Source organism: Python bivittatus, unplaced genomic scaffold, assembly GCF_059951505.1.
Source record: "Python bivittatus isolate LINGU-HERP-01145 unplaced genomic scaffold, Pbiv_v1 ctg000610_np1212, whole genome shotgun sequence".
Lineage (NCBI taxonomy): Eukaryota > Metazoa > Chordata > Lepidosauria > Squamata > Pythonidae > Python > Python bivittatus.
The window spans coordinates 59,188,704-59,208,122 of NW_028277088.1; the positions used below are offsets into that span (position 1 = coordinate 59,188,704).

Sequence of the window (19,419 nt, forward strand, 5' to 3'; positions counted from 1 at the left end):
CTTTCAACGAGCAGGGACACTGTGCATAGAACAATGCACTCTAGAAAGAACTAGGCCCACTGAAATCTTAATTGAACTAGAGGAGAAAGTTTTTTTAGAGTGAGGGCAAAGAGAAAGAGAAGCTAGCTTAATAATTCTGTAATTGAAGCAATATTAATTTATTATGAGTTCTGATTTATCCAAATGTTGCCTGCTGCCTTTCTGAAAACTGTAACTTCATTATTCTTTTTCTGTGCTGTTGTTCTATCTGGTTCAGGTTTTTATGTATTGGCTTTGTGATGTCACAAACATTAATTAATTTTTCTTTTTGCCAGACAATGCAGATGTTGCATTAGTGAATTTTTATGCTGATTGGTAAGTATTTCTACACAAACACATATTTTTATTAATATAGAAATAGGGACTATTTTTTATTTTTTAAAAGTATTTATCAATGTAAGATACTCAAACAGAGCCTTTGGAATATAAAATTTAGTACTTTTACAACTAAATATATGAATGCACTTTCTCAAGTCAGTACTCTTCAAAAGTATACTGTATTGGTATTCAACTGTGAGCATATTATACTTATAATTTATTCCCCAGGAATGATCTCTTGAAACCTAGGGACTGATTAGATTTCCTTTTCCTTCTTTTTTTATTACCAAGAAAAATAAACCCCTTCTTGAAGGATTAGGAAAATATTCAGATTAGATTTCCTTGGTTCATTAATTTATCTGTACAGGTAGTCCTCACTTAATGACTTTCTGTTTAGCAACCATTCAAAGTTACGATGGTGCTAAAAAGTGACTTACGACTGGTGCCTGAAGTTACGACCGTCGCAGTGCCCCTTCAGTCATATGATCATGATCTGGGTGCTTGGCAACCAGCTCTCACAACAGTTGCAGCATCCCAGAGTCATATGATCACCATTTGCAACCTTCCCAGCTGGTTTCTGGCAAGCAGATTCAATAGGGAACCATGTGATTCACTTAACGATCACAGTGATTCGCTTAATGACCACCACCAAAAAAGGGTATAAATCGGGTCCGGTCACGTGATGATTGGTTTAATGACTACATCATTTAGCGATCTAAATTGTGGTCGTTAAGTGAGGACTACTTGTATAGAGAAATCTATTGTGCAGGCTGTTTGCTTTAAATAGTGTTATATGTGATACTAATAGTGTGAAATCCTCAAATATTTTATTTTCAGAAATTGGCCCTTATTTGATGTCTTTCAACAGGTGTCGATTTAGTCAAATGCTACACCCTATCTTTGAGGAAGCTTCCAATGTAATTAAAGAGGATTTTCCAGATCAGAATCAAGTTGTATTTGCCAGAGTAGATTGTGATCAGCACTGTAAGTAAACTGTTTTAAAAACTTGTTTATGTTTTAAATATCTAGTTGAGAAATTCAAACATGAAAACTGTTGCTGGAATAAACTATGATCTTGCAGTGTATTACTGAACAAAGTTATGTTGCTGATTAAAAAATTGATTATGTGCCATCAAGTCAATGTCGATTTTTAGCAACCACATAGTTATATTTTCCTCCTTGACAATCTGTCCCTATCACCTATCACCATTGTAACTGAGTCCATCTACCTTTCTACTGGTCATAATTAATTAATTAAAAATTAAAAATTACATTTCACTTTTAATGAGTTCTTCATTTCTTCAAAGTTTCTGTTGAACACTAGTCAAGAATCACATTACTTATTTCATTTTTCTCCAAGATTAGAATTGCATTCTCTGCAGAAAGAGTATTTAAATGTCTTGTTTTGGCAAGGTACATTTGTCTGTATTTTTGTTTCTGAATGTGGCTTATAATTAGCATTTAGGATTATTTGGGAACAAGTTTCATTTACAATGTAAATGTCATCCTTCTTTATGTAACTGCAATGCCTGCAGGAAGCAGAAATAGGTCCTTTTTCCTAACTGTATTCAGAGTGGTCAGCCTAACATAGCTGTCTTCTTTTTGATGTACAATTGATCAGGCATGCTGCAGACTCTAGCAATTCCTACCAGTCTTTTAAGGCACAGCAAATGATAAGGAATTATTGATGGCTTTTACAATGTTTGATGTCTAATAACAAAATGTCACTTTGCCTGCTCTTAGAACCAATATAAAGATGTTTTGCTGGAGAATGTGTGGAGCTTTGATGTGATCCTAGACAGTTCTTAACTCTTTTTTTTTTTAATTTTATTTTATTACAGTTCTAAAATTAGAAATAGAGGGTGGTATAAGAGCTAGGACTTTGGAACTGTAGTGGAAGATATACATCTATAATGGCTGATGATGGTTGAGAATTAAGTACACCATATTTTTATTAAAATTGTAATTTAATAGATAAAATGATAAATGACCCTATAATAGTATGGAAAAGGAAGTATTAAAAATGATATCTTATTTGACAAGTTAGTGAAGGGGATGTCCTAAAAGCGAATAAATAGTAATCAAGAACAAGTCAAGGGATCATGATCATGCCCTTCCCTCACCAGTTTAATGAAATTCTGCTGCTAATAGAAAGTTTTATGCAGTGAATTGTGTGGAATCCTAAAAAATCTGGTTGGAATATAAATTTACAATGTGATGTTAGTGCACCATACCACTGCATCCATTTAATTTTTCTGCATACCCTTTATCCCGCATTTTTCAAAATAAACCTCTTCTCTCTCCCCCATCCTACCTGTAGTTAATGGATAATAATGACACTAACATTAGATTGGCCTATTTTGGACAAGGATTCTTAGTCTTTTTTTTTTTCTGTCAGTTGAAATCCCTATTAAGATGTTGATAAGAGAGGTATTTATTAGAATGTTGATGATGTTTAGGCAGTCATTAATTCATCTTCAATAAAACATTTAAATAGCTGGCAGTAGTAATAAGACTACATGCATATGTATGGCAGAGCATTTGGAATTGTACAATACAATTTCCATGGGATACTCTGATATGTAAGGTTTAGCCCGTTCGTCTCAGAGAAACTCTTGTGACACGTGTGTTCAGCAAAGAAGTTTACTCAAGTGTAACGTAAGTAAGTACAGACAAAGCCAGGGTTGGCTTGGCATAGCTTACATGGTATTTTATAGCTTCCCCGTTCCCGCGCTTTACCCGTTGCTTAGTTACAGATTACCCACAGTAATCCCCCCTCGCCCAAATGTCAGATTCAGCCTGGTGCTTTTGTCTTTCTGATTGCAGTCTGTGGGTTGTGCTGTTGTTGCCTTTGTTGGATTTGCCTAAACTCTTGTGACACGTGTGTTCAGCAAAGAAGTTTACTCACGTGTAACGTAAGTAAGTACAGACAAAGCCAGGGTTGGCTTGGCATAGCTTACATGGTATTTTATAGCTTCCCGTTCCTGCGCTTTACCCGTTGCTTAGTTACAGATTACCCGCAGTAATCCCCCCTCGCCCAAATGTCAGATTCAGCCTGGTGCTTTTGTCTTTCTGATTGCAGTCTATGGGTTGTGCTGTTGTTGCCTTTGTTGGATTTGCCTGTTTGCCAGGAGTTCTTGATCGTTCCTTGATTGCTTCGCTTCTGAGCCTCTGCGCTTTCCTTTGTTTGCAGTGCCGCTTTCCTTTGTTTGCAGTGCCCGAGGGGAAACCGCGCTGATACAAAGTATCCGCTTGCGGTTTTGAGTTAAGCGCTGCCACCTGGCCGTAATCAGTTCGCAGTTTTCACTTCCCCTTTTCCTCGGCTAGCACCCAGGCGGTGAAATTGACTAGGCGCGGCTGAGCAGCGCTTCGCCGTGCCGTGCCATGTCGGCTGAATCTGACACTGAAAACCAAACTGGCTGCAGCGTTTTGTATCAGTTGAAGTTTCTGCATGGCATGGCACATGGGTAACCCTACCTGGTGCTTATTACAGAAAGCCTAGAGGTTACCACTCTTAAACTTCCATAACAGTAGATAATACCACTGTTCTTAGGCCACTTTTATCTAGGAGTGGGCATAGCTACTGAATTAGTTGTGATCCCATCTAGAACAAGTGGATCTATCCCAGCCCTAAAGTTATAACACACTATTATCGGTACTTCCATTTTATTTTGATTCAGTTTCAATTTGTTTTCCCTCATCTAGTCAATTACTGCCTACAATATAAGGAAAGCATTCAGGGAAGTCTGCCATTGTCTAATGACCTAGACAGAGATAGATTTGAGTGCCATCAGTATGTTGGTAATACTTAGTATATTGGTAACACGTAGCACTTAACAGTTTCCTGAAGATCTGTCCTAGTTGTTTCATATATGTTAAAAAGCACTGGAGACAAAATGTAGACTTAAGGGATTCCCAGATACCATCTCCAAGTTAGTCAGACAACAGTTTTTGAATGACACAGTCAGCATTCCCTGACAGGAATGGAACCATTGCAAAACAATTCCCCAATTCCCCAAACTGTCAGGTGGTCCAGAAGCATACTGTGATTAATGGTACTGAAGATCACTGAGATTTTTTTTCTCTTTTTCTTTGAGCATGTCTGCAACAGCTGTTTTTGTTGTAAGCATTTGTAGCAGATGGAAAGCTGAAAATCTCAATTTTTCTCTCCAAGAAGCTTTCTGGGTCTTTATACCCTAACTGAGCTATCTGCTTTGGGGTAACAGCTTAGTAGTTACCTCTGCCACTGATTGTCTTCCAGGGCTTCATCACATACTCTCTATATTCTAACCCTGGTGTGTGTGAGATTGGTGATTAAAAATGCAAAAAGTGAAAAGAATTCAATAGCACAGGCTCCTGGCTATGTGTCAAGATGTATGTGATTAGATGATTTAGTCTTGTCTTCCTTGGGAGCTAGACCAAGAGAGGAAAAAAATCAAGCTTTATTTAAAACAAAGAAAAGATAAAATGTAATTTTTAATATTACCAATGCAAACATTCTGTGTTAAAAAAGATAAATTGCAGAGCTGCCCAAATCGCAGAAAAATAGCTATTTCAAAGAAACATGAAAAAAATGCAGCGCTCTATATAGATCACAGAATGACACTGAACCACTACAAATTACTCTTCTTCATCCCAAAATCTCATGAAAAGGGGAACTGATTAGATATTTGAAGTTAATATTACAGATTACAAGAACATTTTAGAGAGAATTTAACATCCTAATAAGTGGCCTGTTAGATAGATAAAAGATGAAGCTACACACTCAGTTGCGTAAGTTGTACAGAAAAATAAGATCAAAAACAAAAACTAAGAATCTAATGCAAATTTCTAGCTAGACCTTTACTTATTTCTGCTGAAATAACAGTACCTGAAGCATTTACTTCAATTTTCCTAGACTTTCAACTTTTTGGAAATTCAAAATTTTAGTCAGAGTAAATCATACTGGTTTCCAGTCTCGCTCTATAGCTTCTCTGGAATTCTGCCTCTAGTTATCAAAAGGCTAGTCTTTTTCTTTTTCTAGCAAAGGGAAGGGCTGGGGTAATTAACTCTATATTTGAAAAGAGTCATGTCTCACTTGAGAGAAAGTGGATTGGGAATGTCTGTATGAGAAAATGCTTATTCTATCTGAGTTCTCCTGGCTGACAGGGGACCAGTATCCTTCACCAACTTTATCTCTTTTTTTTAATCTCAACCAGAAATTAAATGTGTGGGTTATTTTTTACCACTTGAACTCAGAAGCACTTTTGATACCCTCACAGAATAATAATAATAATAATAATAATAATAATAATAATAATAATAATAATAATAATAATTACTACAACATTAGATTTATCTCCACCCAACTCCCCTAATGGGGGACTCTGGGTGGCTCACATAGTACAACATTCTAACAATTTTACAACTTAACATTTTACAACATTTATCTTTATCTATCTTACATTTTACAACCTATTCTATATGGCCAGCAGCGGTCACAAGGGAGTCAGCACATCCGGGCTTTCTTCCTCCATTGATCTTTTCTGCCAATCGCGTCAGTTGTGTCCAGTGTCTGGTTGGGTCCAGCACTGGTTTCTGCTCCCCATGCAAAGCACCGCCAGCATTTCCTCCCTCCAAAATGGGAGTACCTATTTATCTACTTGCAGATGGTATGCTTTTGAACTGCTAGATGGGCAGGAGCTAGGGACGAATGACAGGAGCTCACACCATCACGCAGAGCTGGGCTCAAACCACTGGAGTGCCGACCATTTCTGCCCGGTAAGCTCCAGCATTATTAAGCCACTATGCCACCATGTCCCGTCTGTGTCTAGAATGATGGAGTTGGAAGGGAACATTTAGGCCACAGAGTTCAGTCTGTGTTCAGACTAAGAATTCATATTCAAGCATCCCTAGTAGATGAATCTAGCATCTGTTTGAAGGAGAAAACCAGAAATTCAGAAATTAAGTCCTTGAAGACAGTTTGAGAATGTTTTGTCTTGAGAAGCGTAGACTGAGAGGGAATATGATACCCGAGTGCCCAAAAGGATATCATAGAAAAAAGGATCAGGTTCTGTTCTCTGTCGAAACAGCAGGCCACAAAACAACTGATTTGGCTTATAGGAGGATAGTTTCATGTGCATGTTCAGAAAAACTTTCAAATAGTAAGAAGAGTTTTACAATGTAGCCAATTTCCCAGAGAAGCATTGGCTTCCATCGTTTAAATGAATCCAAGCAATGGTTAGACAGCCATTGGTGCTTTAACTTGAATTCCTGCAGTGAGCAGGATGCTGGATTTAGTTACCTAAATGACACTTTCCAACAGTATGACTCAACTTACCTGATGACTGTTAGCAAAAGCTAAATCAGTTTTTTTATGTTGGATCTGTTTATATACATTAGGATTATGGAAAGCAGTTATCATTGTGAACGGCTATTGCGTAGTTTTCTCCCAATTTCTCCAAGGAACTTTGAGCCAAAAACACTGAGTTATTGGGTATTGCCTCCAGCATGTACTAATTTGTTTCCATTTCCCCCCAACACAATTTAAAGTGGCTTTACAAGTAGCCCTCATTTAGCAATCATAATTGGGACCAGCAACTTGGTTGTTAAGAGAAGCAATCACTGAGTGAAACTATGACTGTGCTTATGATCTTACTTCAGCTTTCCTTTGCTTTACAGACCTGCAAAGGTCGTAAATGCAAGGATTGGTTGTGAACTTTTTCATCATTGCCATAACTGTAAACAGTTGCTAAATGAGGCAGTCACTAAACAAGAACTACCTATAATTTATATTGTGCGATTTTAGCAAAGTGTAATGCCATCTTTTTATTATATTTGCTAATTTTTGTTGGCTTGCTGAACTAGATATAAAAACCAGTGCTTACAAATTCATTAATTTCAAAACCAGATTATCCTTTCACGATATAAGACTTCACATAGAACCAAAAGTGATATTATTGGCCAGTCACAATAAACCATTTTCCAGAAGCAGAGCTGGTTGTTCTCCCTTATGCCTTGCACAACAACTCTTAAAACAAGTGGACTGAAGTCATTCAACAGTGTTATTTTCTTTTTTGCCTCTGGTTTTATTTTTTATTAATTAGGTAAAACAAACAAAAAAAACAAAAGGGAAATAAATAGATACAGTATGCATGCATAAAATAAACTTGAATAAACTAGAGCAAAGATTGAAGTGAAAAATATGATTATATTTTTTTTTGAAAAATTAAAAAGAGAAAAAAGGAAAAAGAAAAAAAAATTATAGAAAAAAGCATTCTAGTAGGCCACCTCTCTTTTTGTTCCCCTTTCTTTTTTTCCTCTTTAATTGCTAATTGCTACTTAAATTTTTTATACTATGTTTCGGGCATCTGCATGGTTGCTCATTTCCATTTGCAGTTTCTCTTTTTCTAAGTATTTTAGCTTGCCTTGCTGTGCAATATGTTGTATATAAGGGAGCTATTCCTGCTTGAATTTGGTGAGACTTCTGGTGTGAATATATAGTTAATTCTTCGATTGCCGGATATTCTCCAATTTTAGTCTCCAAACCTTTTATTGTCAGTGAGGGTTGTCTTCTCTTGTGCCAGATTGATTATTTTTATTGTCAGCATATATCTTAATAAATTGTGATTTCATTTATATACTCTGGGATCATATCTAATAAAATATTTGTGGTTTTAATTCAAATTTTATTTTCAGAATTTTTTGGATGCTTTGGTTCTTTTCTTTCCATTACTTTTGAGTCTTTTGTATAACTACCGTATGGTAAAATGTTCCTTCTTTGTTGTGGCATTTCCAACATTTATTGTTGTATGATTTGTCCAACTTGGCTATCTTTGACCAAGTTTTATACCATCTTGTACCGATTTTTGTACTCAGAGCAGGGGCTTCAGGGTACTCTGCTCTGGATAAATAGACTAGCAAAAGCTGGTACTTTGTTAAGCAGTATGCCATAGCATTAGTTTTTAAAAGGAAAATTGAAATCAGATGGAGGCAGAGGTTTGGTGGACACCAAGGATGGTATCTATAATAAGAAGTAAGGTGACAGTTCATAGTTATTTTCTCAGAGTGATTTTGTAGGGAGCTTACAAAAGTATTTATTTGGGAAGTTTTTGGTTTTTTTTTAAAATCTGTGCTCAGTCATTACCGACTCTGCAGTGACTGCTTGGACGAGTCCTTGCAGTTTTCAAGGCAAGTGTTTCGGAAGTGGTTTGCCAGAGCCTCCTTCCTAGAGCAGAGCCCAGCTGGCGTGCACAGGAGGCGGGGTTTCCGTTGCTTCGCACCCTTTTCGGGCGTGCGCGGTTTTTCGCGCTTACCAGCAACTGCTCCTGACTCCTTTTTGCAAGGCGCCGCCAGCATTTTTCCTCCCACCAGAGTGAGAGTACCCATTTATCTACTCATGTGAGTTTTTGAACTGTTGGGTTGACAGGAACTAGGGAGGAAACAGGAGCTCACCCTGCTAACGCAAAGGCTGGACTCGAACCGCTGAAGCATCGACCATTTCTGGCCAGCAACTTTCAGCGTCATTAAGCTGCTGCGCCAGAGCTAGCTAGACTGTATTGATATAGCCAAATAAGAGGGAGTAGAGTAATTCAGATTAAAACAGCTTTATTTTGCTTTGATAACTCAGAATAAATCATGGTTTAGTCTTAGCTTATTAAATCTATAAGAGTTTAAAGTTACAAAAATGCATTTCAGTTTGCATGTAACAAGAAAACTATTTAATTCAAGAAAGAACAGAGAAGCTCCTGATATTTCCTGTATGGCAGCTCGAGGATGAGAAATTTATATATGAGGGGCTCATTTATCTAATGTAGAACTATAATTTAGTGTGTATGTCTTTGGGTTATAAGCTATAAAAATAAAATACTCGTATAACTTTTTTATATTGAAGGAGAATTTCTCAGGGATACATTTGAACTGGAGACCAGGACACAATTACAAAGAAGCAGAAATTGGTTTATTGTTAGGATCAGTATCAGAGGCGAAATAGAGACAATACAATAGAGGTGTAGCTCAGGGTTGAACTGTGGAGTCCTTGGGGTTCTCTGAGCTTGGTTCTTTTCTTGCAAACATTTCATTACCTGGCTAGGTAACATCTTCAGTTCTAGAATGGAATGGGGTTTGCTCTCTGTTTATATGCAAATATTCATACCCTTTTGTGGTGAGCTCCTTGCTGAAAAGAAAGTGTCAGTGCTTTCTTCTTTAATCTTATCTTACTGGAGCTTCTTTTCTTTGCCTATTAGTCCTAAATTGGAGGGAGGGTATTCCTTCCTAAGTTTCTCAAGCACAGCAAAAATAAATGGTCCTGTCCATCTGAATGAATGGGAGCAGTAATCCAGGTGAGGATACTCTCTGTCCAGTGTAGAATGGCTTCATGGTAACTCCAATGTTCTGCTCACTGTCATTCATACATATACATATACATGTTCATATAACTGTTTTCAAGAAGTTGTGATTAGGAAATTAGCAGGGAATGCCTAAATATATTTTTAAACTGAAAGAATTTTTAAACTGGAATGACAATAAATGTTGAATAAAATAGTAATAACATTGTATTTGCATTTCTGTGTGTGTGTGTGTGTGTGTTAAACTAGTATGTTCTAGTACTTCTGTGTTGGCTGTACTTGTATCATGGTTTAATGAAAGTACTTGATGTTCTCTTTTTATTTATGGATTAATTAGAACATGAACATTTAATGCTTTTGCATTTTTTATATTGCTATGGAAGACTCTACTTATTATCTGTTGACTGCGTGCTGATCATTCAATAGCATTTTAGGATTCTCTATAAGGTCTCTGAGAATATCAAGTAATTCATTGCCTTGAGCACTATTTATATGAAATAACACAAGGTGCAGTTTGAGATGGGATTATGAACAGCAATTTCCTGTACAGTATGCAAGATTATGAACAGCAACTTTCTTTACAGTATGCAGGATTATGAATAGCAACTTCCTTAATAGTATGAATGCAAGTTTTGCTTTCAGCTTGGAAATTATATTTGAACTATATTTGAAAATCTATTCACATGGATATGAATCATGGAATATATAACAAAATATCTTATGTGAATGGCCATCACTAAATTCAGATTTGTGGCTTACATTTAGTCATGCTGATGTCAATATATTTCTTCTAAGTATATCTGATACATAAATTTATATGAAGATTTCAGATTTAACCAACTCAATTCTCATTCATTTCAGTAGGTTTGCTCTAAGACCAGCCAAGTTTGGATCTTATTGCCTTGTGTTAATTTAGCCCAAGCAATCTTACTTGGCAGGATCTGCAGGCAAACTTTCTCAAAACAAAAATAAAATCAAAAACCCACAAATAGAGCACCTATAACAGTTGTACGAGATTGCCATTCTTAGTTGTATTCAGTGACTCAGCACTATGAATTAGTTCTCTAAAGCAGTGGTTCTCAACCAGGGGCCATAGGATATTTCAAGGGGGCCACGGGTGAAAAACATGTAATGGGGGGCCAGGGCACATGCTGAGGGCACCACAGAAAAGCAGAGTATTATACTGCAAATACTGTCTTGTTGACACCAGAAAACACACTCGTTACTGGCCCATATCTGTATCTGATAATGGGACCTGGACAGGGGCCACAAGAGAAAAACAAGATCAGAAGGGGGCCATGGGCAAAAAAAGGTTGAGAAACACTGCTCTAAAGGAGTTATTTAATCCAATGAACTTTATCATCATGAACTGAAAAATAAGTAAAACATTTGACTCTATTTCTTATTCTTATTTATTAAACAAATTTATATGGCTGCCCCACTGGAGGAGGCTTACGGAATTAAAATCCACAATACAAAAAGCACATCAACCCCCCACCCCTGCAGTGACTACAAACACAATCAATATTTATTTATTAAACTTATATGGCCACCCAACTCACACACAGTGACTCCAGGTGGCTTACAAAATTAAAATCCACAATAATATCAGTGATCTTACAAAGGGAAAGACTGGTTGGGTTAACTTTCATAGGGTTGTCCCAAAATATTTTTGATGCATTAGGGAGAAAATCCAAGTAACATTCTTCATGTACATTACTTTAGAGCACAATTCTTGTCTTTCTACGATTAGTAAAAAGCACATTATTATTCTGGTATTAGGATCAATGCCCGAAGGTATTTCTTTCACTAGGGCATTTTATTAACATTTTTTTTTATAGTTCAAGAATACAAATATAAAAAATGGGATCTGAGTTTTGAAGTGACCAAGTAGAAAAATTATGCATTGTAGAAAAAATAATTGAGGTTTTAATAGACTGATAGTCTGTAAATAAGTGGGGTTAAAGGCACAAAATTTAATTACTTCTGCCATTACCTTATTTAAAAGATGGGAGATATACAGTGGGGCAAAAAAGTATTTAGTCAGCCACCAATTGTGCAAGTTCTCCCACTTAAAAAGATGAGAGAGGCCTGTAATTTTCATCATAGGTATACCTCAAATATGAGAGAAAAAATGGGGGAAAAAATCCAGAAAATCACATTGTCTGATTTGTAAAGAATTTATTTGCAAATCATGGTGGAAAATAAGTATTTGGTCAATATCAAAAGTTCATCTCAATACTTTGTTATATATCCTTTGTTGGCAATGACAGAGGTCAAACGTTTTCTGTAAGTCTTCACAAGGTTTTCACCCACTGTTGCTGGTATTTTGGCCCATTCCTCCATGCAGATCTCCTCTAGAGCAGTGATGTTTTGGGGCTGTCACTGGGCAACACGGACTTTCAACTCCCTCCAAAGGTTTTCCATGGGATTGAGATCTGGAGACTGGCTAGGCCACTCCAGGACCTTGAAATGCTTCTTACGAAGCCACTCCTTCATTGCCTGGGCGGTGTGTTTGGGATCATTGTCATGCTGAAAGACCCAGCCACGTTTCATCTTCAGTGCCCTTGCTGATGGAAGGAGGTGTTCACTCAAAATCTCACAATACATGGCCCCACTCATTCTTTCCTTTACACGGATCAGTCGTCCTGGTCCCTTTGCAGAAAAACAGCCCCAAAGCATGATGTTTCCACCCCCATGCTTCACAGTAGGTATGGTGTTCTTTGGATGCAACTCAGCATTCTCTCTCCTCCAAACACGATGAGTTGAGTTTAGACCAAAATGTTCTACTTTGGTTTCATCTGACCATATGACATTCTCCCAATCCTCTTCTGGATCATCCAAATGCTCTCTAGCAAACTTCAGACAGGCCCAGACATGTACTGGCTTAAGCAGGGGGACACAACTGGCACTGCAGGATTTGAGTCCCTGGCAGCATAGTGTGTTACTGATGGTAGCCTTTGTTACTTTGGTCCCAGCTCTCTGCAGGTCATTCACTAGGTCCCCCCGTGTGGTCCTGGGATTTTTGCTCACCGTTCTTGTGATCATTTTGACCCCACAGGGTGAGATCTTGCATGGAGCCCCAGATTGAGGGACATTATCAGTGGTTTTGTATGTCTTCCATTTTCTAATTATTGCTCCCACAGTTGATTTCTTCACACCAAGCTGCTTGCCTATTGCAGATCCAGGCTTCCCAGCCTGGTACAGGTCTACAATTTTGTTTCTGGTGTCCTTCAACAGCTCTTTGCTCTTAGCCATAGTGGAGTGTGACTGTTTGAGGTTGTGGACAGGTGTCTTTTATACTGATAACAAGGTCAAACAGGTGCCATTACTACAGGTAACGAGTGGAGGACAGAGGAGCCTCTTAAAGAAGTAGTTACAGGTCTGTGAGAGCCAGACATCTTGCTTGTTTGTAGGTGACCAAATACTTATTTTCCACCATGATTTGCAAATAAATTCTTTAAAAATCAGACAATGTGATTTTCTGGATTTTTTTCCCCATTTTGTCTCTCATAGTTGAGGTATACCTATGATGAAAATTACAGGCCTCTCTCATCTTTTTAAGTGGGAGAACTTGCACAATTGGTGGCTGACTAAATACTTTTTTGCCCCACTGTAATTTTGATTCACTACTTAACTGTATATAAACATAAAGAAATGCAAACTATGTACACTTGAATGTGCATATTTTCAAATACTCTGTAATTGTTTTTCAGCTGACATAGCTCAAAGGTATAGGATAAGTAAATACCCAACCTTGAAGTTGTTCCGGAATGGAATGATGATGAAGAGAGAGTATCGGGGTCAGAGATCAGTGACAGCAATAGCAGATTATATCCGGCAACAGAAAAGCAATCCTATTAGAGAAGTACTAAGCTTGGAAGAAATTAATTCTCTTGATGTGAGTTTGTATGTGTAATTGTGGTATGTTGATTGCCATTAATAAATTGGAAAATGTATGTTTGCTAGTTAGCAAGTAATACCCATTTTCTCATTTAATGAAAACTGTTATAATACTCCATATTTTTAGAAAATAATATGTTAATTTTAATGGCTTCCTTGATAGCATTGCAAATATTGTAGGATAATTTTACTCATGTGATCTACATTGCCATGAAAACAGACTTATAAATCATATAAATTATAGCATTATAACTTCAGCCAGCACGGCATAGTGGATAAAGGATTGGATTGGGATTGCAGGGGTGAGCCAGGTTTAAGTTTACCATCAGTGATCAAAACTTTCTGGGTGTCTTTGAGTCAATCACTCCCTTTCAGTCCAACTTGCTTCCTCTGTTGTGGAGAAATTAGAAAAGGGAGTACTAGATATGGTGCCTTGATTTCCAAAAGGAAAGGGGTATATGTTTAACAAATAATTGTTATAATCTACCATGGGCTCCTGTAAACAAGAATAGATGTGCAGAGAATCTTGAAGTTTGTGTGTGTTTCAAGCCCAAGAATACATTTGAATAGACTTTTAGCTACGGTTGCATAAATTCTATAGTGACCGTTAACCACATGAATAGAGATAGGTGATAACTTCTACACAAGTACATTAGAGAATTCATTTTCGTGAAAACATAGGTTCTTAATCAAAATGGTTAGAATAACTATTATTAGGAAGATTAATACCTTCAAGATTCTCTGCACATTTTTTTCTTTGTTGCAGGGGTCTACATGAGATCCTGTACTTACATGAGACTATGATTTTAAGCTAATATTATATTTGAACCAAATTGGCATTATCTGTTCTTCTGTTTCAAGGACTACAGGATTAATGAAAATGTTAATTTATTTTAAGGGTGAGTTAGAATGCCATTATATATGTTTTATGTATTACAGCGCAGTAAAAGAAACATTATTGGATATTTTGAACAAAAAGACTCTGATAATTACAGGAACTTTGAAAGAGTAGCAAATATTTTGCACGATGACTGTGTCTTCCTAGCTGCATTTGGGTAAGATTTTTGTATAAGAATTCATTGCGATAGGTTGATATATAACAGTATATTGGTTATTGAAGGTTTAACTTTGATCCTTATGAATTAACACTTGATTCCAGAATGTATTTTTCTTTAGCATCCTTACTTTAACAATGGTATGAAAGCTGTTCTTAAAAAAAAAATTTTTTTTTTCAAAATCTGGGCTTGAAAGTACTTTTTCCTTAAAGGAGCAGCCCTATTACCCTTATCCTCCTTATACCCATTCAGCCTTGGCAAATTATCCTAGAATGGTTTGAGGCAGAGAATTGGAGAAATTGAGAAGCAACTATGTTTTCAGATAAGAAACCAGAGTTTTAAACTATTATTTGCTAGTTTGCTCACTATAGCTATGACTTAGCATGATGATCAAATCAAGATGTGTTGTTTGAATAAATATAGGCTTGGGCAGGACAGAAAAAGCAATTAAAACCAAACAGTTTTGTTTTTACCTTAGCCAATAAATAATGGCTAAAACAAATGATAATTTAGTGTGGTGTGTGATTTGAGCCAATGACTAATGATATGCTGCTGTACCAGTATTTATTTTCTTGTTTCCTACCCTAGAATAGTTAAGAAAAAAATATTATAATCCTTAGGTCTGTTTCCAAACCAGAACGGTTTAGTGGGGACAACATAATATATAAGCCAACAGGGGTAAGTTTGATTTTTTCCCCTACCTATTAAATTTGATGAAATGTTTAAAAATAGCCCAAATCCTTAAAGTTATGCATGTATGATACTAATAACTGGATTTCATTCTTAGAGAAATTCAGGTTTAACATGCTCAGACAGGTAGCATTTTCTAGGCTCTCAAATAATTGTTTGTTATTGTTAGTTATATTTCTTCTTGATCTCTGTACTTCATATACATGGGTTTCTGCATCTACTCAAATAATCATAAGGAAAGTCTTTCCTGCAGTGTGCAGCAATTGTTTTAACTGAAGTGTTCTCTTGACTTCACTAATCTATTTTTGTACTTCATTTCCATATCTTTTAATTATTTTTTATTATTATTTTATTAAAATATATTTTTCAGGTTTTTTTTTTTACCTTAGGGTATTATATGGTCCTGAAGGCTTACTTTTGGAAATATACCAATTAAGACAATAAACTTCCCCATATAACGAATATTCTCTATGCCTTATCTGCTTACAGAGAGAAGATCTGTTTTTAGTGGATACTTGCCAGCATTTCCAGAACATTACTAAACTGAACAGCTCTGCTTTTTCTTGAGGGCCATTGTCAGTGCCTCAGACAATTTATCTAAAGCAGGACATGGCTTGTTACAATGTCACTCTAAAACAATTCAAAAGTCTGGTTTGTTGGTTTCTCAACTGTAAGCTGAGTTCTGATATCTTTGGTCCTCATGATCAGTCCCTAGAACTTAAAACTGTTATCATAGTTTCTTGGGTTCAGAGCATCAGACTCTATGATTAGACAGAGCTCTAACAGCAAGAGGTTAGATCTCATTCCAAAGGGAAAACGCCCAAGAATGAAAGGAAGAATCAAATGATTCTATGGAATGAAGATTTCCTACAGGTTTGAACCCTGTACTGATTATGGACTTCTTTGAGGCACTAGATGTAGTTTGTCTTCATCTCCATGGGAACTGTGTGCACAGTTAGCATTTACAATTTCAGTTGTCTGTAGAGGTCCTGTTGTAGATTCTACCTCAGAAAGTGAAAACTGCAAAAATCTCCAGGTTCTGTTCCATCTAATATTTGAAGTCCCTACATTACAAATTCCTGAATCTCTCACTGTATGGTAAGCCTTTCTTCTTGCTGTGACACCACAGTGTGAGGGAATGTGTTTTCAGAATCCAAAGGTTTATACTTTTTCAAATTTTTGGTATTTTGCTTAAGCCCATAGTCATATTCCTCAGAACATGTTAACTCCTCTCTAGGTTATAGATTACCCTTACCCATCAAAGGATTATGTTTTTCACAAGATGCGTAGTGCCCAGTTATCCTAAGATTCTACCTCTACTTTGTTGGCTGAAATTGTGATTGAATCCTGGGACCTTCAGCCCTAGAAAACTATCAGCCCTTTGATTAGAAACCAAACCAAACCATTTTCATCAAAGTAATTATATGATGTAAAATTGCAAAAAGTTATTTCCTCTTCATCTGCTTTCCAGATAAACATTAATTTACAGCTCAGACATGCAGTAGATGGTTGATCCGAAAGCAGGTTTCTCCCAGAAAGTCAGAAATACAAAAGCATACAGATATTTTTAAAATACAGACAATCAACTAGTCAAACAAACCAGATTCCTTGCAAATATAACTAACCCTCTCTGCTCTAATTGGTAGACACATACAAACTTTGGGAAGACAATAAAATGCAGCAGCTGGTAGAAAAATATGACAAGTTTTCAACACAATCCCCCTCCCAAGGAAATTATAATACACCATTAGGAGTAGTCATTCTAACTGTTAGGTATGTACATTCCTGCAATCTCAGGAATGAAACATTCTGGGGGAATCTAGAACTTTTTGTTTCTTTTCTGGATGGCACCAATTGGTTTTCTGGGGTGGGTCAGCTGTTTTTTAAAATTTAACCTCTAAAACTGGAAGCAGCTAGGTGTTATGGATGAAATAGACCTGTATATATGTATGCAAGATATATATCTGGAACACCATAAAATGCTTCTGGTGTTGAAGATTAACTTCTGGAAAACAGCCAGGCCACTGCCATAGTAACTATATTGATGCAATCTGTAGAAGAAACAAAATGTTCTGTTCCCTGAATGGTGCCCTTTACACATCCCTGTCAGCTATAACATCAGTAAATTTCCTGACCATAATCTTCTCATTGACTCCTTTATTCTTAGAACCTATGGACTTCAGCATGTGTTGCTTCCTGAGAGGAGCAATAAACTCCTTTCTAGCCAGTAACAGGCTGAATGTACATTCCTGCTTTTAAAATTACTTGCATAGCCCAATTATTATTTTCCTATCAACAGCTTCTGAGAAGTCTCCATTCCCTGGCAAAGACGATCATATATGCCAATGGTTCTATCTTTCTTACTGTAGCATAAAAAATAAAGAACCCCAAAGGGCCATCTAGCTTAACCTTCTGTGTCATTCAGTGTCTACCCTGATAGATTAGGGAGGTCATAAAGAGAGGAAGGCAGTAGGACTTTCCCAGCATTGCTCCTTGGCAGTTGGCATTTAAGCTATGCTACCTGATTCCAGGTGTCAGGGGTAGCCACCATGGGGACACTATCCTTCATGGATTTGTCTTAGTCTGCTTTTAAATTGGTAGCCATTTCCACTTACGATGAAAGCAAATTCCACAATTTAAATATGTGTTGAATAAATTAACACTACTTTTTTATTGGTCCTGAAGAGATTAGTTTAAAGACATTGCTCCTTGCAAGCCTGACTTGATTTTCCTGATAAATTTGTTTTACGGCAAGTTTGAATTCCTCCCTTTCAATTCCAGGATGCTTTTAAATTAGTTAAAATGTATTCCCATTGCAAAATCCCAAGGGAATCCATTTCTTTCTACTTCCTGATTTTTTAAGCCGTTTCCAGTTCATGAGAACACATGACTATTGAATTTCCTCAGATACTTTCGGTGAGTGACTTTGTCAGAGGCTTTTTAAAAGTTGAGGTGTACAGTGCTTATTGAATCATCCCTGTCTGCACGGTAAACCATGCCTGCAAAAAAACCCCAAAAGGCCATGGCCTTTGTTGTTGGTTCCTCTGACCACAACCACTAAGAATTAGCAGTATGGATTTCTGTCATTCTGAGGGAAGAAATATTTTGAAAAATGTGTAGCACGCACCCTGAAATAGCTTAAGGTTAGTTATATAGCTATACCTAATTTTAATTCATTTAACATTTAATTAAATTTAATTTAACATTAATTTAATAGCAGGTTAGTAACAAAACATTTCTAGTCCAACTGATCTAAGATAATATTAGGATAATATTGTAAAAGGATGAAACCTCTTTAGTTTGTGCCCAGATTTGAAAAAGCATGAATTCACATCTCTGGAATGCAAATCAGATAATTATTTATGCTTAGACATAACTAGAAAGACCAGTTTCAGTCCCTCAGATTAGCTGACAGTTAAGAACCTAATCCAGAAAGTCCCGTATCCATTTCTTCTACAAATAAAAACAAGAGAAGCCTAGCTTCCTTTTGGGGGGCCTCTAGAAATTTGTATTTTGTCATGAGGGCTTCATAAGAAAAGAAATTAAATACCTATTCATAGGACTATGCCCCACTGTCTAAATACTCTGTCAATTTACTTCTGTTCCCTAATTATTTATATTTTTCAACTAATCACCCTTTACTCAATGTTGAATAGATACAGTGAGAATCAGAGGGCTCATCGTTCAAAAGTGTCTTGATATTATTTATTTATTTGATTTATATGGCTACCCATCTGTCCAAGAAACACTGGGTGGTGAGCAAAATAAAAGCATGGCATTAAAACCCAAAAGAAACTAAATATAGGCCACAGTAAAATTCCCAGTTACCACATATACTCATGCCAAAGCTCCAGTAACTAATATCCGAGCCCCTGAACGTGGGTATTTACTTCTATAACAAGAATTAAAAAAACAAAGCAAAACAAAGAATTAATACTGTGTTAACATAATATCAGTGTTTTAAATTCATTTGCATATGGCATCATTTAAAGAAGCCTAGATTTTGAATGCACTTGTTTCTAAGTAGCATGACATGGTGAGCCCTTCCCCCTCCTGTTATAGTATGTAGGTATTAACACTAAGTGATG

The 19,419-nt window shown here is 36.6% G+C and overlaps 1 protein-coding gene across 1 annotated transcript in view; it reads left to right on the forward strand.

Moving 5' to 3' along the window:
* ERP44 (endoplasmic reticulum protein 44) overlaps window positions 1–19,419 on the forward strand; it is a 73,846-nt gene that overhangs the window by 40,831 nt on the left and 13,596 nt on the right. The window contains exons 3-7 of the mRNA XM_088150147.1: window positions 315–354; window positions 1,226–1,341; window positions 13,400–13,584; window positions 14,526–14,641; window positions 15,262–15,319. Of these exons, the coding sequence (XP_088006273.1) occupies window positions 315–354; window positions 1,226–1,341; window positions 13,400–13,584; window positions 14,526–14,641; window positions 15,262–15,319 (515 nt within the window). The remainder of the gene's footprint in view (window positions 1–314; window positions 355–1,225; window positions 1,342–13,399; window positions 13,585–14,525; window positions 14,642–15,261; window positions 15,320–19,419) is intronic.